At 42.9% G+C, this 26,346-nt stretch overlaps 2 protein-coding genes across 3 annotated transcripts; both read right to left on the bottom strand.

Annotated features, from left to right (window-relative positions):
- Nucleotides 1–335: 335 nt before the first annotated feature.
- On the bottom strand, nucleotides 336–3,571 carry cbx8b (chromobox homolog 8b). The gene is made up of 5 exons (XM_020596340.1): nucleotides 3,345–3,571; nucleotides 3,171–3,214; nucleotides 2,876–2,941; nucleotides 2,678–2,744; nucleotides 336–1,835 (listed from the first exon to the last, which is right to left on the bottom strand). Exons 1-5 carry the CDS (start codon nucleotides 3,411–3,413, stop codon nucleotides 1,002–1,004), a joined length of 1,080 nt encoding a protein of 359 aa, XP_020451996.1. The 5' UTR covers nucleotides 3,414–3,571; the 3' UTR covers nucleotides 336–1,001.
- Nucleotides 3,572–9,219: 5,648 nt separating this feature from the next.
- LOC109957911 (E3 SUMO-protein ligase CBX4) lies at nucleotides 9,220–18,585 on the bottom strand. 2 transcript variants are annotated; one of them, XM_020596155.1, is made up of 6 exons: nucleotides 18,504–18,585; nucleotides 15,923–16,187; nucleotides 15,679–15,722; nucleotides 15,068–15,133; nucleotides 13,000–13,066; nucleotides 9,220–11,878 (listed from the first exon to the last, which is right to left on the bottom strand). In XM_020596155.1, exons 2-6 carry the CDS (start codon nucleotides 15,989–15,991, stop codon nucleotides 10,388–10,390), a joined length of 1,737 nt encoding a protein of 578 aa, XP_020451811.1. In that variant the 5' UTR covers nucleotides 15,992–16,187; nucleotides 18,504–18,585; the 3' UTR covers nucleotides 9,220–10,387. The 2 variants fall into 2 exon arrangements, with proteins under 2 accessions (XP_020451811.1, XP_020451810.1); XM_020596154.1 differs by lacking the exon at nucleotides 18,504–18,585 and having other exon boundaries at nucleotides 15,923–16,366.
- Between the last annotated feature and the right edge of the window lie 7,761 nt (nucleotides 18,586–26,346).

Consider the following 26,346-nt stretch of genomic DNA (forward strand, 5'->3'; position numbering starts at 1 on the left):
GGACTGTGGCCTGTAGACTTTTCTTTTGCCAAACTAATTCTGGGCAGAAATGAATACAGGCTTGTACCTGAATGAGTCTAGGTTACGTGTTTATTACCAAGCCTTAGGCCTTTTACTCCTACTGTCATTGACAACAGAGGAGACGCTTCATTCAACTTAAGAAACTTTTTTTTTTCTCATAGATTTTCCTGGCGACAGATAACAGAAATGAAGGCCATTATTACATGACCCATTTAAAACCAGTACCGATTTAGAAAGCCTTCCAGATGTGATCATATGAAGCAACTCCAGGGTGCTGCAACAAAAACTGACCTTGACAATTACACACAACGAAATTAGAACCAATATTTATTACGTCTAAAAAGCAATTTGACACCAATCCTGTAATTATCTTGTTACATCAAAGCTTCATGAACGTTTTCTATGCAAATGTAAAATATACAAAGTTAGTGGCAAAAAATGCTGTTACAGTATAAGCGCCTTGGAAAAACGGTTCAGGGTGTCCGTGTTGAATGTATTCATTTATCTTACAATTAGAAATGTTTAACCATAAGGATTATTTTTCAATAATGCTTGAAAAAGTGCTTGAGTAAATGTCTGAATATTAACCCTATTGAATTGAACACAGTATATTCAGTCAAATCTGTTCAAATGATATAGAGAAAGGCTCAATTTAATAAAACATTTTGCTAGCATGAGCTAAGGCTGGAAGATAGGAGCATGAAAAAATACATTCTAGTCAGTTATATTTGCAAAATAGTAAAATTCCCAAGCTCTGTACAGAAAGTAGCCGGCTGCTGCAAAGGAAACATGCACTTCATTTGGTCAATACATTAAATAGATGTCCAACTTTATAATATATACATATGCACATTAGGTAATTTGCTTTTATACACTACATACAAAACTGCTTTAATAATCACACTGTCCTATAAACTTCAAAAAGAGTCTGATGCAAGTCAAAGAAAACAAAGCGTGGCATAGCGAAAGCAGTCAAGCGATCATCTTTTGTCTTTGAAGAAGCCTTTAGAGGTGCTGCTCTCCTTGATGGTGACCGTCACGAAGTTGGTGGTCACATCTGTCACCAGGACCTTCTCCACGTTGCCGAGAGAAGGCCTCCACGTCACCTCATCCAAGTTGTCGTCAAGCCTGGTTGGAGATGGCCTGTCTAAGAAGTAAGGCTTTTCCATTTGTGGAAGCGCGGCAGGGTGATTCAGGCTCTGGCTCATTTTGGACTGGTGCGTGAAGTGTGCAGGAGCCAGGTAGGTGGAACCATCCTTAGTCCTCTGTATGTCCGTGCATGTCCTGTGCAGATGCAGACTGCGGTCTGAGTAGAGCTGCTTGTAGGAGCTTCCACTGGAGAGCTCCCGGTTGTGTGTGTGGTGATGATGGTGGTGTTTGTGGCTGTGGTTCTCTGGATGTCTGTGGGCCACCTCGACCAGCCTCATGTCTTCACCTCCCTGGAGTTTGGCCAGTTTGTGTGGGCCGTGGCTCACCTGCTCCTCTGCTCTCCTCTTATGGGCCTCAGAGACGGCAGGGCTGAAGCGAGGCTTAGGCTTCGGGCCTCTTTTTTTGGGTATGTGGATGAGTCCTTCGGGACTGCTTTGCTGAAGGGAAGGCTGCTGGTGCTCACGGGTGCCAAGTTCCAGTGGCCGGACATGTATGCTCTCTCCACGGTTTACCGTGCTGGGTGGGAAGATGGTGGGAACAACAGCTCTCAGGCCCTCTCTGGCCCTGGGAGTCACAACTGGCTCAGGAGCCGGGTAGGTGATGTGCATCCCTCGGACCGCCTCACTCCTGAACTCATAGGCCTTCTCTTTAACTTTAGCCTGAGCCTTTTAGAAAATAAAAAAAATTAGATGAAAAATATTATTGGAAATTGTACTAAAATGACTCTATTTCATATTATTATTTTTCATTTCTCAATCAACTTCACAGGCCTTTTTCACAGTAGGCATGTTGACTTGTCAGACCACAGCCACACCAACACCAACAACAGCAGGACATGAAGCACCTAAATGAAACTCAGCCATTGTTCCAGCTTTTGCTGAATGTGGCATGTAAAAATGACTTTCATAAAAAGGTCTGGGGAGACGTTTGCAGTTATCACACAGCTTTAAAAAGGTGCATGTTTAACAGCAAATGAACCCTGTCAGGCCATAGTATTTCTTAAGAGAAATTCCACTGCCCAATTTTTTTACCTAAGACTTCTGACAGCGGAGATTCTGGTATAAACTCTGTCATTGTGCATTTTTTACGCTTTGTTGGATTGAAAACTGAAACATCTTAGTGACTGACTGCTTTATAACGGACTGACATGTTTCCATCTCACTTTAACGACGGAGAGTGGCCTAACAAAAACGGATTTCACAAAGCTGTTTGTTAACTGAAGTCATTCCTGCCACTCTTTAATGTGTCAGTAGTTCCCCTTTATAGCCCATACAAAAGCTGAATACACCCGTTAATGGACACGTACATTTACACGAAACACAATGGGACCGAAATTGATTTGCAAGGACTTTAAATAAACAGCTAACAAAACTGAATACACGTGATATAGTTAGACAATCCTGTTATTTAAAAACATGCATGTGAATCTGGCATGATAACTGCGAGTTATTAGTAGGCTACGCAGTTTATTACAGCAAAACTCCGCGAACAACGCTGCTAAATTTACCCTGAGCAGAAAGGTCTTGGGTTTAGGTCCTCTCTTTTTGGGCCCATACAGCTCCCTTTCACGCTCCCTGTGAAAAATACAGCAACAGACACCCATTTTGAGTGTCACGGGAGCAAAGTGCACCGACGACACCATATAGTTATTGGACATGTTAACATTCACTGGCTCTGCCCATTGAGGCCAGCCCAGACATCTTACCTCTGCTCAAAAGCGGCAAACAGGCGAGAGTCCAATATATTCTCCTCCGGTTCCCAAGTGCTATATCTGTGAATTAAAACGTCAAGTCACATTGAGGAAGCAAGCGCTGGCTAACACAATGTGGATGGCCATAGCATTAGCCTGTAAGCTAAAATCTCCATCGCGCTGTACACCTCAGTTTTAATCCGGCTGTGTCGCTAGCTTTGGCGAGCTAACGCAACCAACAGCCGACACAGTAAAGACACCACAGCCGTGACGTGAAAACATGCAAGACATACAACGTAGCGGGACTTACTTGGGAGACCAGCCCTTCCATTTCACAAGATATTCAATCCGACCCTACATGCCATCAGAAATAAACAGAATTGACTTCGTTAGCGTGCAAGGCAACAGTAGTATCAGAGTGCGAGGCTGATGCATAATATTCAACGCGCTGGGAGGAAAGAGGCACGTTACATCTCACACCTACCTTCCTTATCCTCCGTTTGATTATAGACTCGGCTGCGAACACCCTCTCCCCGACGGCAGACAGCTCCATGTTTACTCCAGTGCTACCTACCGTTAGCTCTGTGGACGGTAACGTTAGCAGAGCAGATATTTTTCTCCAGTCCCAGCCACTCTGAATTCCCGACAGACCATAATACTCCCGAACATAGTGGACGTCAGCGCAATTTTTTACAGCGTTGCTAAGGAACCGCAGTCGGTGGAACCTCTAGGAGAGCGCCCATTGGTCCAGCCGTTGCTACGTGCTCGGGTTGCTAAGTGAGGGGAGGAGCGTGAGGCTGTGTGAATTCTTTAAGGGGGGAAAATGGTGGCTTTTCCCCGCGCGGCGAGTGAATCATTTCGCGCAAGTTATGCCAGATATTCAAAAATGCACGTGGTATCAAAAGTAGTCCGGTTATAATCATGCGACAGAGTCGTCACGCCGAAAGAGAGACAACAAAATAATGGTTTTTGGTTTACGTGACAGCGCGAGAAACAATACATGACACATTTCATTTTCGTTTAGTCTCTCCAGCACTCTATTTATCAGCGAATGCAGCAGGGCGCTTGGCAGGCGTTATTATAGTAGTCCACAAGCACAAATCTGTGGTTGTCTGTGTGTTCTGGTTACAAATGTATCGCCTGCCCGCATTCATTTCGCTTGTCCATGCTGTCTCAGGCCAGGGTGGGATCAATTCTGCCAGGAAAGCCTACAATTTATATTCGTATTTTTTCATCTACAAACACTTTGTATCTTAATTTCGAAGGTGATCTTTTATTTTATTTCTTGCACTCATGAGTCTTTGTTGTTTAGAATATCTCTGCACTGGGCTGTAAGTTATAGGCTATATTTAAATCAGTGACCTGTCTTCTCTGCTAAAAACATTTGTGGGTAATTGAATAGTGAAATGGTTCTGAAATGGCGATCCGTGGGGATTCCACTAGACATTTAGCAAAATGTTTAGACTTTGATTTATAACATGTCAGTAAAACTAGAAAGCTTGTCATATTATCATGTCATTTTGCATTTTTACATGGGTCCGAACAGTCGCCACTCGCCTCCTTTTCCGGCTCATCCCTTCAGTAAAATTGCGCTTTGCTTTTGTGATTTCTAAACTGTTAACAGTTTATTTGTAAGCTGTTCTTTTTCTGGTAACAAGCTTACTCAACTAAAATGATCTACAAACGCAGAAATAATCTAGAGGCTTCCATTAAGTCTGTTGGGTTTAAGCAACGCATTCAGAAAGGAATAAAATTAAAAACAAAATAACGGAAAATATTCAACAATAGAACAGAAATATCAAATAAAACCCCGTGTTGTAAAAAAACGCCCAATGAGTCACTGGTTTTAATCCACTGGCCTACACATCCATTTGAAACGTTTAAAAAAACAGATAAAAAAGGTTCAGAAATCTGTATTAATACCATTCACCTCGGTTTCAGGATATATCTAATTCATAGGAATAACATCTGTTAGTATTTTCCTATTATTCAGTGACACTAAAAATGGTAAATTTAAATGGGGAAATTCTCCTAAAGCTACTACAAAGCTTCTAACAGTTTCAGAAATAATGAGGCTATGGTAAATGTGAATATTACAACTGCCTAAATGTCATAGGCCTTCTCGTTTTGTTGTAGGATATCAGATGATAAAAAATAAATCCCCTTTGTTGAATATTTTAACACTGCTTCCACTCATTTATTCACTTCTTTTAAATCAGCCGAGGACAGCCTTTATTTCTTCTTCATGCAGCTTGACTCAGATATTTGGACGCTTTGGGAAAGGTGACTGAAAGCTGTCAAGCATAAAATAAGTTTGTCTGATAAAGGCTTAGGATGTTAGTTATGCAGTTTAGATCTTTTCCAGCCCCACTGCTCGGAAAGACAAATAGTCTACAACGGTTAGAGATAGGAACTTTTTTTATTTATTCTGTTCGCACAGAGCAATAATGACAGTCGGCTTCGTTTATGGACTGGCCTGGAACCATTTATCCAGAATATTGGCTAATAAATAGACATGATGTTTAAATGTGTATATTTAAATGCCAGGTGATGTAATCAGAATATCAATTAAAGAATACACAAACCATACGTGTATGATTAGTTTTTGAGACCTGCCTGCTTCATGACCTTTTCTCCAGTGTTTGCTGTGTGGACGACACCCAGTCACAGCGGCTTTAGTCGTTATGAAGACTATGGGATTGTGAGAGAACCGTTTACCTTTTCACTGACTGACAAACTCTTGAGCCAGTAGAAACCAGGGACAGGCCTCCTAATGGACGGCTTTTTAAAATAAAATAAAAAAACTAAGAACCCTTGACACTGACCCACGGGATTGTAATGACTTGGAGAACGGCTCAGTTTGAGCAGCTGGACTTAGGTAGGCTATATTTTTATTTATTTTGAAACCCTCTGTTAATGAAAATTCACATTTTGAGCCAATTAAGCGTTAATGATTTACACTAACAAACGTCTTTTCAATTCACTTATCACAAAATCCAAGGTCTTCGTGCGCAAATTGTGCCAGACGTAATTATTAATGAATTACTGTGCGTGGAAACTTAATGTGCCACGGTAAACGTAACAGATCCATAGTCCCAGTTTGGGCTATGAATGTCTGAACATTCCTCTCTGATTCAGGCGGATCTGTTTAAACTCCTGCAGACTGATCTGACACCAAACAGCGCACAGCAAAGCGACGGCCTGCACATATTCGCTACTAATTTATTTTATCAATGCACATCCGGTTAGAGATTTAGTAACTGCCACAGAAAGGGAGAGCAGGCTACGCCGTTCTAAACTAATTGAACTAAACATTTTATTTTTGGAAATAGCTTATGTTTTATAGTCTAGTAAAACTGTGAGGTGGACAGGTTCATGTCTGGACCTCGAAATCCTTTAAATGGAGCAAAGCTAACCTCACTGATCTTAGAAGTCTAAAGTATTTATTTGTGCATTTTATAATGTTAGTGTGGATTATGCTGATTCTATTTTTTTCTATTCTGTTCTTTCCCCCGCTGTATTTTTCAGTGTATGAACACAGATAGATAGGTAGAAAGGAGAACGCAGCCTCTGGATGCGATTGGTCTCGGCGCGCCTGCAGTGCAGCAGTGCTGCCGCCGTTAAAACACGCTTGGCTAAGACAAACGCAAGGAACCCCTGCCACACCACAAAGAAAGACGTGGGGAATGCAGTAATATGAATATGGAAAGACAAAGGTGGAAAGCGTCAGAACAGTCTTCATTCGTTAAGCTATATATGATCAGATGATCGTTGTTAGAAATAACTGAGGTGCGGCGATCATAGTATGAAACAATCACCAATATTAAAGGGTAGTCCCCTGTTTTTTCATTTTCTGGGTACTTTCTCTTACAACCATCCCTGCAGACACCTTACGAGTTTCGTTTATTATACACATTCATGTAAAGGTGATGACATATCGTTCACAGGTGACCAGGAGGTGACTCATGGAGTATTTGAGATTGTTTTTATGCGGGGACTTATTTCCCAGAAATCTTGCCTAACCCAAATGTTTGGCTTCAACGAATCCTCAGTCTTAAGTGATTCCAAACGTACCAGCCAGTGGCTATAGAGTGGGGAACAGTGACGACTGAACAGTAAGGACACGCGCACGCTCGTGGGCGCACGCAGGTACACGTGCTATGTACAAATTTCCAATTAACTCCACAGGGAAACACTGTAACTAAGTAATCATTCCAAAGCGGATCCACCCGAGTCTATCTTGCTGCTGAATCATACCTGCGGACTGAGTCAGCACTATGACGCACCAGTCACCACTGCATGACTGAGGGTTGAGTCCCGGGTTTGTTTGTCATTACAGCTGGGAGATCCCTGCTGCAGAGTCACTGTAAATGACTCAGGCATTACAGGCACAGCCCTGTTTGTTATGCCTGCGTATTACCGAGGTATTAAGGCTGAACATGGGGGGACGCAGGGAGGGAGGGACGCAGGCGCTGGATCTATTTTTGCAAAGCTATAATGGATCAGATAGGGATATTTTCTCACAGGGATTCATTATGGTGGTTTTTATCATAAAGATCCCGGGTGTTTTTACCTCTTACAGAATGAATGAATTTCCACAAATTAAAGGAGCTCTTCTAGCTCGCGGTTTAAATAGTTGAGCTGAGACTTTGGGCTATTTTATTTTTTTGCACATGCCGTCATTTCGCAGAGCACAGGATATTTTGGGCTGGGCTCTTGACAGATGACTGATTTGGACCACCATGTGTCCGTTGCAGATGTTCTATTTCAATCCCTGTCCGTATCCAACGGATGTGAGCAGACTTAAACATATGTGATGAGGTTGAAAACCTGCAGTGCGTGCGCTTTATATATTTTGTGCATCTGTTTGTGATAGCAAAAAACCGTGGGCCTGCTGAAGAGGACTGTTAAGTAATAATGCCACTGTTAAAAACGCCAGTCTGTTATAAAACGAGTGGCTGAATAGATGTGCTTTTGGAAATCAGCGGCAGTAGGCCTACCTCTAACGCCAGTTTGTCAGAGATCACTGGGGCCTAGAACTGCCATGCACGCACATACTGAGCATGAGCTGCCAGTTAAGAGGATGAGGAAGAGAAGGCAGATAATCAGGAAGAGTTATAACTGCACAATTTTACTAAATCCTTGTTTTATTTTGGGGATCTTATAACCAGCTTGTTTGGGGCTTGGCGGGGATTTTGCCTATACACACACACACAAGAAAACAAACCACGCATATCTTAGTAATTGTACTCTTGAATCCTAAGGGGAATTCCCGTTTTAGTTTCCTGGAGAGAAACATAGGCCTAGTTGCAATTTGTCGACTGCAGGAGCTGCGAGGCGTCAGAGGCAGAGCCTAGATGTGGAGAGAGGAGGACAGCCATTTTCTCAGTCGGTGCTCACATTAACGCGCACAGGAGGCAGTTTTATTGGAGAGCTGCAGCGGAAGAAATGCTCGGGGGCTGATACCTCTGTTAGTGCGGTCGTCCAGTTTCATGGCATCTCAAGACAAGTCGTGTGTCGGAGAGCGCGGTTACCAGCCATTTGGCCCCATAGCAGACAGCAGAGGTTATAAACAAGAGCCAGCAGAAGCTCCTCTGCACAGCTTTCCCGAAAAGCGCCCTTCAGTTATTGAGAGGAACAGCAACTGGCTGTGTCACCGTATCCATGGCTGAAATTTAAGAGATAGGAAACCGTGGAAACACGCAAATAATAGTCCGTGTCGGTAAAACTGAACCTGTAGGTCAAGCAAAGAAATCAATCACTCCCTCTCTGCACCACAGGAGGATTTATTCAGGAAACATCTGACAGGAACACCTGTTCAGGTCCAAATGATGAGTCCTCAATGATCTTCTTCAAAGACGTAAAGTTTAAGACGCGTTTAACACGAACCCAAGTCAAAGCAGAAAGATTATAGTCGCTATCTGATTTAAAGAACAGCGTTTAATAACAGTTATTAGCCCATTAGGTTTTTCTTGGCCTATCTGTTACTTCTAGGCTATAGGTCAGACTGAAACCTGCACGTAGCAGTTGCTTTGAATTGAACGAATGGGCTTTAGGGTTGACCTGCAGCTACAGCGCGTATACAAGGCGAGTCTGGGGAGCCTGCTGAGTTAGATGATGCCCATCTGAAAATAAACTCACAGGCTCTGTAATAATCCCCACAGCCCGCAACACACACACAAATAGAGCCATGCACAGATTTAGCCACTTCTGAGGTAAGGTTAACCATCTAAGCACATTATAGCTGCCTCCCTTTGCTCCGTGGGTAGCCGAGGTCACGTATGGAGGCATGACGTTTCTTTTTTTGAGGCTGGTATTGGATTCTGTAAGTCTAAAAAGAAACCCACAAGTTCGTATGCCACTTGCAAACAATTTTATTATTGCAAAACGTATCATAGGAAGCCTTCACTTTTTGGTCTGCACACAAAACATCAATAATGCAGCTGGTCACCGTTCTCACAGAGTGATAGTGCTGGAGGGGAACCTTAAAGGAGGAGAGGAGGCATGTATGACACAAGGGAACAAATCTGATTATGACAAGAACATATGCTGTCATATACCGATAAGTACCAATTTGTTGCAATAGTTGCTCTAAATAAGACAGAGTGAATGTATTTTCTTAAGAAAACGGCCTTCAGTCTCCTCACTCACTGTGCCAGAGAACAGGAGGCACCCGGCTGGTAGTGCTAATCTGTTGGATTACACAGCTCATCTGGCAGTGTGGCCACAGTGAGTGAGTGATATATGGTCACATGGTTGTATATCTGCCATCTTAATGGAAGTGAGTTGTGCTCAGTATGAGATCTCCAGATGCAGGACTCAAAACACTTGAAACGGAGACCAAATAATAGGAACATACAGTACATCAAACATGAACCCTTAACAACCTTAAAAAACACCTGCTCTTCCTTTTCAACAAAGCAACTCACATTTCTTGACAGAAAGGTGCCTAATTTCTCTTTATCTCCTTGTTTAAGTATGCCTACTAGCATAATCTGTCCAAGCAGCATCCTTGCTTACATCTGTCCATCTGTTCACACACACACACACACACACACACACACACACACACACACAGAGTAATTAACACAGTGTAATTTACGATGATTCAATAACATTTTTCCTCCTTACAAAATTCTCCAAATAGACTACATTTGTTTAACATCATCTGACACTAGACAGTTGAGTTTATAAATGAAATTACATCCATGGAAAAGCGAAGATATTTACAAGAGTTAAGTGCATCTTCAATTAAAGTTGCAACATTGATTTGATTTAATTTAGCTTTTTCAACTACATGTGAAATCATTGAAATAAGATACTGCATGTGATAAAATCTCCCCAAATAACAGCATTTAGAGAGCTTAGAAGAAGAAATATGCAAATAACACAATAAAAAGATCTTTTTTTTTATCTGGGCTATACAAAATGAAAACATTAAGGGCTCATTTGTACATTCAAGCATCTGAAAATACAATATATATATCTAATGTACATTTATACAGTTAGACAGATGTTACCCAGCTGTTACACAGTTACGTATTCCTTAAAGGTAACTGTGAGGCAGTTTGTAGTAATGTCTGTGATGATGATATTTCCGAGGAAAGGTTGGAAAGAGGGAAATGTCCCCTCTCTTTTCTTTTCATTGTTAGATGACTCAGTGTTCCCCTCTGCGGGTTTTGATGTTTCAGTCGGACGCTGTGTTTCTGTTTGTGTGTCTAACTGTGCCTCATTTTGTGTATGTGTTTCGGGTTGTGCTAGAATTGGAGCCTGTGTGTGTGTCTCTGCTTGTATGTGTGTCTCAGGCTGGCTTGCTGTGGAAGTTGCGGCTTTAGGCTTGGACTTGACAATACTCAAGTCAATAGGCTCCTCTTGATCTACATACCCACAATCCTGCAATCCAGTGTGACGCTGGTGTCTGTTTTGGTCGATGCTGGTGCTTTGGGCGGGCGAAGAAACAGGGTTAGGAGCGATGATATTCCTGCAACTCAAAAACTTCTTATTAGTCCCATGATCCTTGCTATCTGTGTCAGAGTGGTGTCGTTTAAGTCCTTGAACTCCACCTTGGTTTCCTCTTTTGTCCAGTGCAGAGGGACCTTCTCTATCCGAAGGCGAGGAGAGCACATTAGGCTTGGTTGTCAGTTGTAAAGGCTGATCCGCTGGAAGCTGCCGCTGACCCCTGACCTCAAAATGTTTATCCTGTTCTCTTGCAGTCAGTTCCATTTTGGGGGATTGTTCCATTTCTCTAGGGCAATCTCCATTAAGTCCAGAATTGAGAACAGCTGGTTGGTCTTTGGGGATTTTTGCAAATCCGTTCATGAGGCCGAGCTTCTTGACGAGTTTCATCTTCTCCAGGTGGTTCTCCACGCTGTTGCCACCTCCCTGCTGTGGCTTTTCAGCAGTTTCAGAATCACCGCTTTTAATTTTAGCGGCTTGCATCCCATTTTCCATGTACTTGCTCATGACAATTACAATCCGTCCATTCTTGTTTTTGTTCTTTACGATCTTTAGCTTGCTGCTGCTGACACCATTAGACTGTGGTGAAGCATCCTCTTTAGGTTTGACCTTCTCTGGCTCCTTGTGCCCGTTGAGGTCGGCTGGAAGCTTCTTCAGCTCCATGGTGATATCCTTCACTTTGGTCAGGCAGCCTGAGTCCTTATCCCGGACCCACTTTTGCTGCAGCACTGGAGGGAGATTGTACCCTTTGCTGGACAGCTCTGGGGCTTTAACCTCTCTGGGTTTGGCAAATACAGGCTCAGGCACCTTGAGGTTCGGCTGGTAGTGGTGATGCTTCTTGCTATTGAGCTGATAGTAGAACTTCTTGCCGTTGGTCTGCTGCTCGGCCTCACGCTCCCTGCACAGGGGCTGATACTGGTGGTGCTTTTTGCTGTTCAGCTGGTACTGCTGGGCCTGGGGACGGAGCATCTGGATGGGGTTGGTCTTCTGACAGCTTTCCTCATCCAGGGACTCCTCATGAAGGTCGGCCAAAATACTGGATCTCCGGGCAAATGAAGGGACCTGTGAATAAGACAGTAATTAGGCATACAAGAATATTCCATGATAAATTAGGGGATTTTTGGCATTCCTCTGAGCAGGGACCTTGATTAATGGTGCAACCGACTATAGTAGCCATACATGTGTCTGTGTCAGTCTGCAACAAAAAGCCACAGCTTGTACTGAAAACACTGTGCCTGGAATGTGTGAAGGGGCTCTTCTGAGGCCTGAACAACTGCCACGTTTATTTCAGGGGCCTTAGCCCATGTTCATCAGGCCCTCCTACCATTCCCGAGCATCTCTTTCAGCCACCAGCCCAGCCATCGAGTGACATTTCAAAGTGTCTCCTGCGGCTGTGACCTCAGCCCAGAGGAATGTCACAGGCTGCTTTGTGGCCTGTCATTGACTTTATCTCATCTGTTACCACCAACACCCTCCTGAGAGGAACAAAAACACTCCTCTGAGGGGCTCCCCTGGCCTTTTGGACCAGTGATTGATGCGCTGAATGTACCTTTCACAATCATTTAGTGGAGGGAACTGCACCCTATAAAATTTTATATGATAATATCTTCTAGCAAATTTATTGTTTGTGATAAACATTCTAATTGTCAATGTGCAAACACTCCCAACACCTAATTTAAAAGGGCACTCCACCGTTTTTATACATGAGCATCAGTTGTGTCATCATGGAGGGTTCTACTCGAAGGAGGAGCTTCTTACAGTCTGACAAAATAACCTTTTCAGACTCAAAAGCTACAAATTAATAATATAAACCTTGCATTACAAACAGGAATTTGAAGGGGGTTTTACCGGGCAGGGAGGGTCAAACAAAAGATGACTCTGACTTGCATTATGGGAAATGTAGGACTCAACATTTTCAGAGCCTAAATGTCAGGATGTCTCATCCTTTTGTTGTTTCAGTTTTCACCATTATCTGTCCACCAAATCTGTCTCTCATGAGTCTCCCAAAAGCAGAACCAAGTGTCCTGAAGTTCCCCTTTAAATCAGCTTTAATTCTGAGAAATTGACCATTTTTTCTATATTACTTCCTGGGATTTGACAGAGAATTATGCATGGAAATGAAAAAAGTATAGCTGTAATTCATCATCATTAATAATCAAGAGATGTGTCATCATTATTTTTACCTGAACCAGAAGATGCCTGGGCTTTGGTCCTCTCTTGCGATATCCCATCAGCTGCTCTTGACGTTCTCTGTAGGAGAGGAGAATGACAGCCAATCAGTGAAGCCATCTCTCAGACATGACTCCTCGTTGCATGGCAACACAATATCAGAGGTGTCCTCCTCGGGCTCAGTTAGAAAACAGTGAGCCCATATTCCAGGCTGGAGTTACACTTCCTGCTGCAAAGTGAAATTCATTCAACACAGATTAAAGCAGCATACATGTAATTTCACTATTATATATTTACCTTTTCACATCTTTCTTTAAGTATCAAATGTTTAATACCTCAATGCACTTGTCCTTCACTGCTACAACATCTAAACAGTGTCTTCAACTGAGGATTTTTTCCTCCATAAATAACACTCAATATATCCCATATGATGTCTGCATCTACAGTAGAAGCTAAAGGCCCTCTCTGACTTTCCTTTGCTTTCGGCGGTTTCCATGCAAGTCTCTCCAAGGCAGTAACTCAATACCGCAGACAGGAGTGATGTCAACCCCCTCCCCCACGCTCCTCCCTCACATCTAATTACAATGACGACTCGGTGTATTTTCATAGCCTGGCATTCAGACGATTTGGCTCCCTGGAGAGACAAGCAATTAGTTTCAATAAAATCTCTCCCCTTTAGAGAGAGAGAGGTAATTGCAAAAACAGACGCGGACTGATGTCAATGTTTTGCTTTAACGTGTGACCTGTGCCTGAAAGGTTGCTGTAAGTAAATGCTGAGGGAGGCTCAGAGAAAAGCCAGTGACAGTTTAGCACGCCATGCATTTAAGAAATTCAGTTACATTAGCTTTCACGTGGAGCTGTTTGGTCAGTCACTCAACAGTACTATTTAGCAATTGGCCAAGCAGCTAATTTCAGCTTGGTAGCCCACTCTGAAAACCATGGATGGACACAGGGCCCTTTACTAATACAGAACACCAGGACATTTCTCTGGTTGAAACGTCCTGGCACCACAGATTTACAGCAATAATTAAGCTACTATTTAGTTCCTGTTTACCCAAGTCTTCATTTCCTCTTGCCTTTCAGATTAAGCAAACATGTGTACCACAATTTAACACGTCAGTCCCATACAGAGGGAAGTATGTGCAGAAGTCTGTTTTCACATGCATCTACTGAAGGTAGAAAGGTTCTCTGTGCTCACATTAAAGCTCAGTTTAACATGCTGAGAATGGACTTTTCGGTTAAGTAGGTGACGTATAGTGTCCAGCAGTTAAACTTTTGAAATGACCAAAATTGGCCTCTACACTGGATTATTTAATGAGCGAGAAGGAGTAAATATAATTTTAAGCATTTATAACAAGGTCATTGGGAACAACATATTAGCCATATTATTACTCAAAGCAGATTATTTTTATGCCTTCAGACATTTTGGGAGGGGTCTTTTAAGTTTTATCAATGTACAAGTCTGAAAAAAATAACCAATTGATTAGGACTTTTGTTTTGGTGGGTTTATCCTTTTGCACAATCATTAATAATATTAGCTGATGTAACCAGCAAAAGGCAACCATGTCCTGTGGAAGATGACACAAGTGCATGTGGTGACTATGTGGTTGGACAGCAAGTGGCACTTAGGCATGATAACCTGAAGCTGACACTCAAAGAACTATCAGGTGACAAAAAGTCAATGCTCAACAAAGTATCACAGTTTGCTCAGGGACTCCTGACCTGGGTTTAACCCTATCCTGACCCTCTGATGACACCGGGTCTAAACCAGCCCCAGAGGCAATGAATTTCTGCACATTTGACTGACACACTCTGTGTTATGCATTAAAATATCATCATGGGATTATCTACTTAGTGACCAGGCTGCACAGTTCCTGGCTATAAACAGACAAAGAGTTCCTCCTCTTGACACATGGATTAGTTACAGTCATTTCAAGTACTGTGTCAAGAATTGGAAAAGTACAGAAAACTGTGACTTTAAACCTGTTTGTTCTTCTTGGGATTAGGTGACTGAGTTTGCATATATCATCACATGTGAGGCGGCTTTGTCCAACTAGAGTTGGAGTCTTTCCAAGACCTTACCTGTCTTGGAAAGCCACAAGCAGTCTTGGATCCAAAATGTTTTCCTCTGGTTCCCACGTGTTGTACCTATTCAAAGAGGAGAATGTGAACAGTGAGGACACACTGGCCTGTCATAAGCCGGTAGGTGACATTAAAAAGCACTGGCTGAGGAGAGCAGGCGACCCTGAGGTGACCACTCTTTAACTTATTAATTCTGCCACTGTTCATATTTGTAGTTGTCTACGTGTAAGCATGAGGAGACACTCACAGTCACTGTAGAAGCACGTGTAATGAATCACCAGTAACTTTTACGCACGGGTGCAGGGGGGGAGGAGGAGGACACAGCGGCCCTGCCTCCGCTCAACTTAAGATATATGTGCATTTCTTAAACACAGGGTTCGATTATAGACGTGTCTTCCTTTAATTGGTACACCTGGGACTGCATACATCATAAAACCACATCCATCATCGAGGCCGGCGCGTCTAGCGTCCAAAGCAAGAACGCGCAACCGCCCATATGCGCGCCCACGCTCACACGGATGCACTCATCAACACACACACACACACACTTCTGTTCTGAATGTTGTGTTATCATCATGATTATTATTCTTATGCTATGTAATGAGACTTACTTTGGAGACCATCCTCGCCACTTGACCAGATACTCAACCCTCCCCTGTGAATGGAGAGAAACGGGATATTCAGTGTAACGATACTTTACGCAGCGAAAAGGCACTCTGGACTGCATCGTGATCTTCTAAATTATAGCTAATAATAAAAAGGTAGTGCTTCAGAAGTAGAGGAGACCAAAGAGAAAGCATCCTTATTTCCATGTGCATGTGTTTAAAAATGTCCTTCGGTGCTCTTGTGACAAACCTTTCTGCTGCGCTTCTTCTCGATGCTCTCCACCGCAAAGACGTGCTCTCCAGCGGCGGGTAGCTCCATTTTCCGAGAGGCGACTCTTCTGCTTCCCCCCCCCCCTCTGCTTTTGGTATCCGACACCTTACCCTTGGTTTCAGGCTGTTTTTCCCCTCTGTTCCGCTTATGGGAAACACAAGAGACCCCCTCCTCCTCCTATTTTCGCTGCGCCTCTTCCCTCGCTTTCCCCCTCAGAGAGTCCTGATCTGCAGGCGACTTGAGGCTGCAGCCAGAAAACACTTCATGCAAATAGCCGTTGACATGACGTCGGTCGAGGGGGAGGGGATAGGGGCGGGCGTTGCTCATGTGCTGCTTTTTGTTGCTGTCGGAAAAAGTGTAATCACGACTCCCGTGGCGGGGTATAAAAAACGTGAACTAAAATCTATATAGGTGCAGAAAAAGTTACATTTTTGTATGAAAACTGATACATTAAGGTGTAACTTTTACTAAGAAATAGCCTGGAAACAATTAGTGGTGTATAGGCCATGTTATTGTTGGCAGTTTTATTTTTAGACTTCCTTTATATAGCCCAATAAATTATTAAATATTTGCCGCAATTCTATTTTGGCGTTTGTTAGCTGGCTATCTACCTACAGAAAAAGGCCTGCTTCTGTGCTACATGTCACTTTTCAAGGCATCAATTAACACTTTCTTACTCTGTACAATAAGAAAAACAGTTGTTGCAGGCAATGGATTATTTATTTGAAGACAGAAGGTCTAGACTTGTACCACGAAAGATTAATGTTTTTGCTCTTGTTGTTTTACTAGTTGTCTTCCGTCTCGGATTATGTGAAATCAGATAGTGTTGCATTGAAAAAGTACATAGGCCTAATAATGCCTGCTTCCAATGGCACAGGAATAAGCAGCACACATAACTACGTCGATAATAATCGTAAATTAGCTTATATTCTTTGAAAGTGTTCAATAATAACCACCTAAATTTGCAGGCGAGTGAAAGTGTGACTGTATATCTGGAAAGTACGAGCTGAGACGAGACCCTGAAGGCGCCATCTCTCCTTCCCGTGTCGCTGGACGTGAAGCGAACTCGAACTGCAAGAGGGTGCTATGAAAGAGAGGAGCGATTAATTCCAGACCGTGATGGCCTGATGTGCTGCTCGAATTTAGCAGCTTGGCGACATCTAAGCGCTTCATTTTGTGTTTCCAGTGGCAACACGTCAACAAAATGGTTTCGTTTAGGATATCACTCCACCTGTGCGCCGTCAGTCCTTCTCCATCTTACAAAGCCATCCAAAATGTAGCCTATTTAACAGTGCCTGATACGATTGGGTTTATTTAAAATGATAAGACAGTCAGTTTAAAAAAGAACAGAGGATTTAGACTGAAAAATCACAACATGCCCAGCCAACGTCAAGGCCACAGCCCGTGTGACAGATTTATTGCCGCACTATCACAAGGCCTCTTCTATTACAGAGAATCCTGTTGATTCTGGAAAACAAATTCCCACCCCGTGCTCATGCTACTGTTTGACAGAGCCACCACTGTAATGGTGTAGCTGATGCAAGGTGAATCATTGGCTGTGTAAAGTTAGATTGCGGACAGAGCCCGGCCGCTGTTAAGCGCATTCAATGAATAGATTTGTGAGCCAAGGTCACAGAAAGACATGACACTTGAGACGGATTTTCTGGTAGATTGTTTTTAAAAGAACACCCATGTTTGTGTGGGAACCGACGTAGGCCAGCATCCAATGTCGGGATGCTAACCCCTCCGACTGTAAGCGCACTAGGGTTATCTCTGAATGTGGAGCCCGACAGGATCCGGTTCCGTTATCACTCGGCACAAAGAGCGCACTTGGGCCTGAAAAACCTGAGTGCGACACACAAACCATTCGGCATCAGACCTGAAGTATGGAAGTGGCAGTGCCCAAGGCTGCACTCAAGTGAATATTTTAGAACTGGACAGAGAAAAGGCTGCAAATTGTATAGCTTGTTAACTGCCATTGGTTTATAGGCGTATATACAGCTCTTTGTTTCGTTTTATTACGTTTACATTTATATGAGGAATGCATTTTCGATGCATTTATTTAAAAAGACAAGCCTTAAAACGTGGACGCAGACCGCCTTGCATTGTTTCAGATGGTTAGACCAAATAAAATTCAGCAGTGAAAGGGTTAAAGTGCAGCGCTCCCGCAGGCTGAAGCGTTGGCCTATTGCAGAAAGGCACGACTGTCTGTCCTTATAAGGCAATGAGAGCAAACCAGCGATGAAATATCACATGGAATTAACGACCATATCGCGTTAACACTTGTCTCTTTGCTTCAGATACCCTTTCATATGCACACCGCAGTCAAAACAACCATTAGTCCTCACTGGTTTGCTTTCTGCGGAATGGTGAGGCTCGCGCGCGCACAAGGGCGCAGCACCATGCATAGACCCCCTATTTCAGCTGCGTCATTCCTAAATGACCGACGGGCTAAAGGCACACAGCTGTCAACTAGAAGCTGTGGGGGCCGTGAGCGCGGCTCGAGAAGTATTGGCCGGGAGATGTTTATCAGACGAGCGGCAGACCGTCCAGCGCTCACCTGTCTACTCCTCCACCAAACACAACACGATGATCTCACACGCACAGCAGCACTGAGCAGATATGGTACTTAGGCAGACCATATAATATGTTTAAGTAGTGATGACGCCAAAGTCTAATATACACCGCGTTCATGCGTCAGTCTACAGCTTTGGCTTACGGCACGTGCTCCAGAGGCGGATGGGTTGTGATGGCGCACGTGCGTATGTTATTAACGGTATAGTACGCACAGAAAGTTCACTTGAACAGCAGGACCCTGCTCACGGTCTGCAGCGCGTGCACATCTTAAGACCAGACGCCGACATTGAGCTCCACAGGAGACAGCGCTCTCCATCTGTGTCAAACATCCATGAAGTGATGTTTCGAGGTAAAATGAAACACCCTGTCCAGGGAAATTATTCTAAAAACAAGCAAGCAGACACCAAAAATGTGACGCATTAAGCTAACAAACAGGTGCGGTGTCTTATGAAAACAGCTGACAAACAAGTCATATGCAAAACCGCATTCCTCTTTACAGCTTATTTCATCTACGGGTCGTGTTTGTATAACAATAGTAGTTCAGGGCTGTGGTGAAGCTACCTCCACTTTCTCTGGAAAATGTTTCTGTCTTCAGTCTAATTCAAAGACATGAAATTGTCTTTTCCACTGAGTAGTGCGATGTAAAGGTGCAAGCTACGCATTGGTCAAACTGACTGAACTCCTGATTATGAAAGGACTTTCTCTCAGCAAATGCAACGCATGTGACAAGACAAATCGCAGGAAATGACACAGAAGGAGCTTTTTAAAAACAGAGTATTTAACTAACTATCCCCCTTTATTCTTATGCTCTATATCCTGGCATCAATACTCTTACCAAATGGTAATGGTGATCTAATTGGTAAATGAAGAATGTTTTATTTATAGGCCTACACGTTACTTTTCCACCTCTGGCTCTTCTGTTGTTTGCAGAGTTATTTGTTCAGTGTTAAATACAGTAAGTACACTTTACTCAACACCAGCCTTGTACAAGTTAGATAAGACAGGCATTAGCTCACCTCTACCAACTAAATCATCTGGAGGACATGGCTGCTATGCAGGTCCTCACATAACTCAAGAAGGAGAAGTGTGAAGGAGAAGAGTAATTACTTTCAACAGTGACTGAAGGAAAAAAGATGGTGATGACATTAAACATACAAAACTAAACTGAGAAGTTCAGTTCTCCTAAATATTCTAAGAATCTGAGTTTGAGACATTTTGTTCAATACATCACATAGTGACACAGACCTTAATTTACAGTAAACCTGTTGTGCTGGAAAAATACAAATGGATTGTGCTATAGACAGAAAGAGGAACTGAAAATCCTTAAGAGAGTTAATGATGGACTGGGGACATTTTACTAAAAGTAAGAACGAGAGCTTGTATATTTAGGGACACCCCAGGATCCATAAATCCGATGACGCTTTTTATTTGAGTGAGGACATCTGATTAAGATGACATTTCCTCGTAGGAAGAAATGATGCTCTGCCTGCGTCACAGCAGCTGACAACAGATCAAATAACACCAGAGGTGAAACGGGAGGACAGAGGGGAAACGAGGTGTCATGAAAGAAGGATGTGATTAGTAACAGTACATATTTGCTCATAAGGAAGAACATGGTAGATAACATTAAAGTGGCATTTAACAATTCAATGAACAGATTTTCTGTTGTCAAAGTTCAACTACACTCTCATAGAGGACATTTTTATTGAAAACAAGTGGTTACAAAGCACAGCCAACTATCACTGTCAGCATCCTTTAAGTTCATGTACTGGAAAAGACAAAGCTGTCTTGGTATTAAAAGGTTTCAGTCTCACAGAAAATCTGACCGAGGAACTGCTGTAGATGTTCTTATGTTAACCAAATCATTCTAGACTTTAGTTCCTATCTTAAAATGCACACAAAGATGACATGCTGTTCATTTGGGTTAGGAAACTTGAACCATCTCTTTGTTCCTTTTAAAGAAAACTATTTAAAACCTAGCAGTGGAACTAAAAACTGCCTGATGTTTCAGCTGAGAACAAAATGTTCTCAGGAAGTTCCTGAAAGCTTGACAGTTTAATTTAAGTGGGGTTAATGGTATTTTAAGTACGAGAACAGTACAAAGGTTACGGTTGTGGTTAGTGGATGGTCACAGTTGAATAAGCCAAACTGTCATCAGTCAGTTTCACTGCTCTCTTTATTTTCAGCTGCGACTCACAGTAACTGCTTCACCTTTTCACAGAGATCAAACAGAGAGAGATCAAATCAAACAGTGTAGCCTGGGCTCATGACATGTTGTACCGGTTCTGGTGGCACTAATGGACAGAAGGAGGGGACAAAAGAAGAACTGGATTCCTAACGCTGTAATTTAAAGTGATGTTTTAAATATTTAAAAAAGGTCAACCATCACCTGTCAGAGGTTTAACCAGTCGATGTGACATCTACGTTTGTAAAATGACTCGTGACACAAAATGTAATTATGCATCTGTCAAAACAAACATGGAATTTGTGACCATGAGAATTTTGATCACTGGAGTGTCAGAATTTCATTATTTATGGGCTAGATTGTTATGCATCTTGTCAGGATATGTTGTTATTTGTTAAAAAGTAACACACATGCCCGTTGTCCATAAGTAGACACACACACATTTTGTAAATGCTTGAAACAGCAGCAGTGTGTTAAATGAACACGCACCTTTAACATCTCTCTTCTTCAAAGATGTGTCTTTGCAGGAATGATAAAAGGAAAATGCAGCCTTTACAGCTGCCTCTAAAGAAAGTGATTTCCCCCGTGTGTTGGCGTGTGATGAATGCTTTTAACCTGCTGAGGGGACAGACTCACTTCTTTGGGATTCATGCAGTCACACTCATTATCTACTCCTCTTAGTATAATTTTTTATAGATGCACAAGGAGAGCCCTGCACACAAATCACCAGAATTGAATTAGAGATTCAAGACCAATACTGATATTGATGCTATTTTTAATCTGGAATATGATGTAGACGTTAATGGGTGCACATGACTCATGGGTGAAACGAGTCTCATGGGAGGACTTTGCTGGAGCTTTATAAAGAATCCTCCCGCTTACGTCGGCAACGGTCCTGCTCACGATGGAAGCACTTTGCCTCTCCTGTGCATTTAGAGTGGGAGGGGGAAAGATGTGCCTGGGCCTCACTGTGACTCAGACTGCTATCCAGACGTGTAATTGATGAAGATGTGCATTTGTGTGTGTACGTCAGAGGCAGGTAGCAGTCATGAATGTCTGAGCTGTGACCGCTGTGTGCTCGGTGACTCACAGCAGAAAAGTCCACATAAAAGATCTTGTGCTGATAGTGACGTGGGTTCAGCCTCTCTCAAACAACACACACCTGTGTGCACATGCACACACGCACAATCCATGAATTTTCCAATGATGTACGGCCAGTTTTCCGTCAGCAGTGCTTCTCCCACTCTGCCTGATTCACTCACAGTCAGCTGGGCAGAATAATGTGAGTTCATAAATGTGAACACTGACTTCAGTGTTTGGTTTATGACGCCAATCGGCAGCAGCTTCCATTACCAGCTCATTTTGTAGCACAGAAAATGACAACAAGAAGTTAAGTAGAGGCATAGGTTGACCCCATCAGCCATAAAGATGGAGATCTGTGCCTCTTGGTTCTTTGTCTGCTGCACTTCCTATGATGGTGCCAACAGAAAACAGCATAATTATGTATTTGGCAGGGAGCGGCATGGACGACATCAGTGTTGCTGGTGGGGAGGTTGGAGCTGAGACAGCAGCTCAGTGGAGCGCTCTGGAGTCTGGTTTTAGAGCAGACACGTGGTTTCACTGGATGGTCAGGTCAACGGGTCAAGAGGAGAGTAGACATGTATATGCACCGTACAAACAAACAACAAACACACACATGCACAGGGTCAGACATGCGCATAGGCAGAACAGGCAGGGAATTCATTTGGTTGGCAGAAATCCTGGGAAAATAAAGGCATGTGAGGATGTTCTACAGATAAGTGCCAAGCAAAACATGTCGTGATGGCAGGACCAGTTGATTTAAAGCTAATAGATTCAAAATATGTGGATGCTAGGCCGGAAAAGAGCTCTGTATGAAACAGCCAAAGAGAAGTCAGTCTGTACTTCATTGTCTCTTATACTGATGCGCCATTTCTCGCAAGCTTTGGCATTTAAGAGATGCTTTAAAACGGTCATTAGATGCATATGTGCTTTAAATTTGAGTTCAGGTTTGCAGCTAAAATGGACAATGTGATTAGAGGGTCAGAAAACAGGGAAGGTTACACAGTTTGTTATTGTAGATGGTTGGTAGTAGTATTACTTTTTAGTAATACTATTTAATTATTTAATAGGATTATCTTTATCCTCACAAATTACCTTGAAACATTTTTTTAAACAAACTTGAATTCACCATCAAACAACTGAAGGAAGCAAATAAAATACACAGCCGAGCAATGGAACACTTGAGGAACCGAGGAAGAAAGATGAACAGATCTCTACGCGTCAGAAAAAGGGACCAGGCTATTTGGACCAAAAATATTTAATCAAAGAGTGTCAGAAACTGTGCCAGAAAAGTGAAGAAGAGAGGAAAAGGAAGAACAGTTCATGTCCCTGAAGAGAGGGAGGGGGGGGACAGCGGGGTGAAAATCACTGGCAAACACTGGAGACAGGCTGTAAAGCAGCAGGAAGGGATTCAGACACAAGTGAGCTACCTTGAGGAACAAGTAAATGTGAAAGAGAGGGACATCAAAAAAGGTGTCCACAGAGAGGGCCACCATCAGGAGCTGGCCCTTAAAAGCCAAACGATGTAATCTTTCAACCGCAGTGAAGACGTATGGAAAACCGAACCTGATGCTCTAGAGAGTAAGGTCCAAAGGAGGCTTCCAGAAAGGAGCCCTCCTCCAGAAAGAGCTCTAAAGAACAGCAGGAGGACTATAACAAGGAGCTTGCTACTCAGAAGTGCATCATGAAGAGCTGAGTGGCCAAGATCAGAGATTTGACAAGGACAGAAGAAGAAGGATTTTGGTTATCATAAGAATAATTGTGGTGGCAAGACAGCTGGACAGAAGATAGTGACAGAAGCCATTCCTACCACATCATCTTCTGCTGCACACTCACCGTTAATCCCTTCTATTTTGTATTTATTGTAAAAAGTTAATTAAATATGTGAAGCATGCACATGCCAGCTTTTATTTCTGGAGGCTGTGCACCAGGCAGCTGTTTAGTTTACTAAAAATGAGAGACTGCAATGTTATCTTGGAAAAACGGTGGCACATGTATTGCATTTATTTATTGTTTAGCAGCAAGTAATGATTTGTACCTTAAACGTGACATGCTTAGTCTAGCTCTTGTTGGAGGGCAGCCCGTTGTACAGATGGACACAATACGCTTCACATCTAGAGCTGAAGACCTGTTCTAAGTGAACTGAAATAGGTTTAGTGTTGAAGAAGTAAGCTCAAAGCAGTAGGACATCTTTCTTATAAAAGGTGGCTACAAAAGGCAGCCATTTGCCCATACTGTACCTTTTGCAATGCCACAGTGTTACTCATCACTTAAACCAAATGTTATAAAAGACCGAGAAAGCACTGAATTTGCGTTAGTGGAGTACCCCAGTGATCTAAAGTTGTGTGGCTTGAGACACATTAAAAAAACAAACAAAAACGAATTGTTGACATTGAAACAACACAGCTATCCTGACCTTTAGTCCAGGAAAGGTCTGAAAATACTACATTTCCCATAATGAAACTTTATAGCGTGTTTTACCAGATGCTCTTTACCTAGTATATGTCCTCACATTTTAAACTCAACACCTCCAGATGTTCTCTCACCTAGTTGTAGTGTCATGGTCAGATGAACCTGTTCAGGTTCCTGAGGCAAAGCTCTGCTGTTGTGTTGGTCTGGTGTTATCAGTTTCAGGGGATGTCCTGTCTTTAATGTGTGGCAGCAGAATTCTTATACTTTAATTAAGTTCACTGTAGATCACACTGTAGATCAGAAAGCTACACTAAAACCTGCAGCTCCAAGACTCCTAAAATGACTCCCAATGTGTGTTTGCTTCAGTGTAGACCTGTTTGAATGCTTGCCTTGGAGGAACCTTGGTGCTAGCCACATGAGAGGATGCTGATGTTGTAACGGCATCCCTCGGAGCTCCTCTGGCAGCTGTCTCCTCTCTCTGAGCTGCTGGTGAGACAGTTGGACGCCAGAGCTACTGTGCAGGGTGATGAGACTCCATACCAGAGATAACGGCAGGAAGGAAGGAGTCAGAGGACGAGGAGGAGGAGAAGGAGGAGGACCACCTCCCTCGGCCCTCAGGGCACAGCCACATCACACTGAGTCCATCCAAGGTGACAGTGAGAGAAGTGGTGGTGTGGTGGGCCTTGGGCAGGACAGGAAGAAGGGAGCAAACTGGGAGCTGAATAATGAGCAAACAGAGAAGAAGAGTGAAAATATATTTCCTCACTTATTGGCTTGTGTTTATTGTGTGTGTGTGATCATGTGGTGTAAATGTTAAGGGCGGCTTGGAGCCATGCTGACAGTGCACTGCAGGGGGTGATTAGGGCTGTGCCATCCATCTCACAGGGCGGCTACAGCAGCAGTGCAGCAGCAGCAGGGGTGGAGGTGGTGGAGGGAGAGAAGGGGCCTGTTTGGAAGATGTGACGGAAAGGGTTGGGGGTGGGGGTGATTACTAGCCAATGCTGATTAGCTGGCAGCTTAACGACACGCTGTGTTTTCCATCTCGTCGTCAGCACATGACCTGGGGCTGACTGGGGGAAATGAAATAGTATTTTTGATTATTTGTAGAGAGACAGTGAAAGTGGAGCAGGGCTGGTAGCTGGGCCATGAATATTCAATTCAGGCAATTACAAGATGTCCTACTTGGAGAAGAATTAGTCAAGTGACACTTGACTGCTCTGAACATCATCATTTTTTATATTCAGTATCATAATGACTGAATTAAAACTAATTTATAAAATATTTCTTTTTTTGTACATTTCACAAAACAGCCCAAGGTGTATGATATACAAAAACAATTTGGTTTTCTATATTGTGTTGGCTTTTTATTGAAAGTTTTGGTAAGTTTTGTTAAGATTTATGGAAACACCATGACATAACAGGACATCTGTCATTTAAATTGGGGTGTTTTGACTTGTTTTTAAATTTGTAAACTGTAATTCAAGATTTCTTACATGATCCTAGTGGTGGTTTATTGTCTAGCATCTTGAAAGTTCATACAGGACACTTCAATCACCCAAATCAATCAATCAATAAGTTAATCACTCAACCAATTATTATTATGCATTACATATTATTTATTATATTCTCATTTAATTATTGTATAAATGAAAACATATGATTCCCTTAAATCAGCTTCAACCTAAATCAAGCAGGAGAGAGCTTCACTGCACACTCCCAATTCGCTTTTCAATTACTTTTTGCGAATATGAGTCACTACATTCAAAAGCGCTGTTTTTATATCACCAGTGTTCTGCCACACATTTTATTAAACCACTGCTATTCTCTCAGAGATGAATGTGACAGTGGTGTGGTGGTGACCGAGTATCGTGCTTAGGAGGATGAATGGCAGCGGCGGCTCTGTGTTTTCTGGCTCATTGCTTCGAAATGACTCTCCCAGTGTCATTGTCAACCAGCGCTGAGAGAAGGAGGGTCTTTATCTTCTTCCTTCCCTGCTCCCTCCCTCTCAGTCTCTCTGTAGTGCGGCAGCTCTGCCTTTTCTCTCTCTCTGCCAGGCTCTGTTCTCAGAGCAGGGAGCCCCACGTCAACGCTTCTCTGGAGCTGCTGGAGAGGGGGATGGGAGAGAGGAGGAAGGGAAGGGAGGGCGAGC

Source organism: Monopterus albus, unplaced genomic scaffold, assembly GCF_001952655.1.
Source record: "Monopterus albus unplaced genomic scaffold, M_albus_1.0 scaffold29.1, whole genome shotgun sequence".
NCBI classification, from domain to species: Eukaryota; Metazoa; Chordata; class Actinopteri; order Synbranchiformes; family Synbranchidae; genus Monopterus; species Monopterus albus.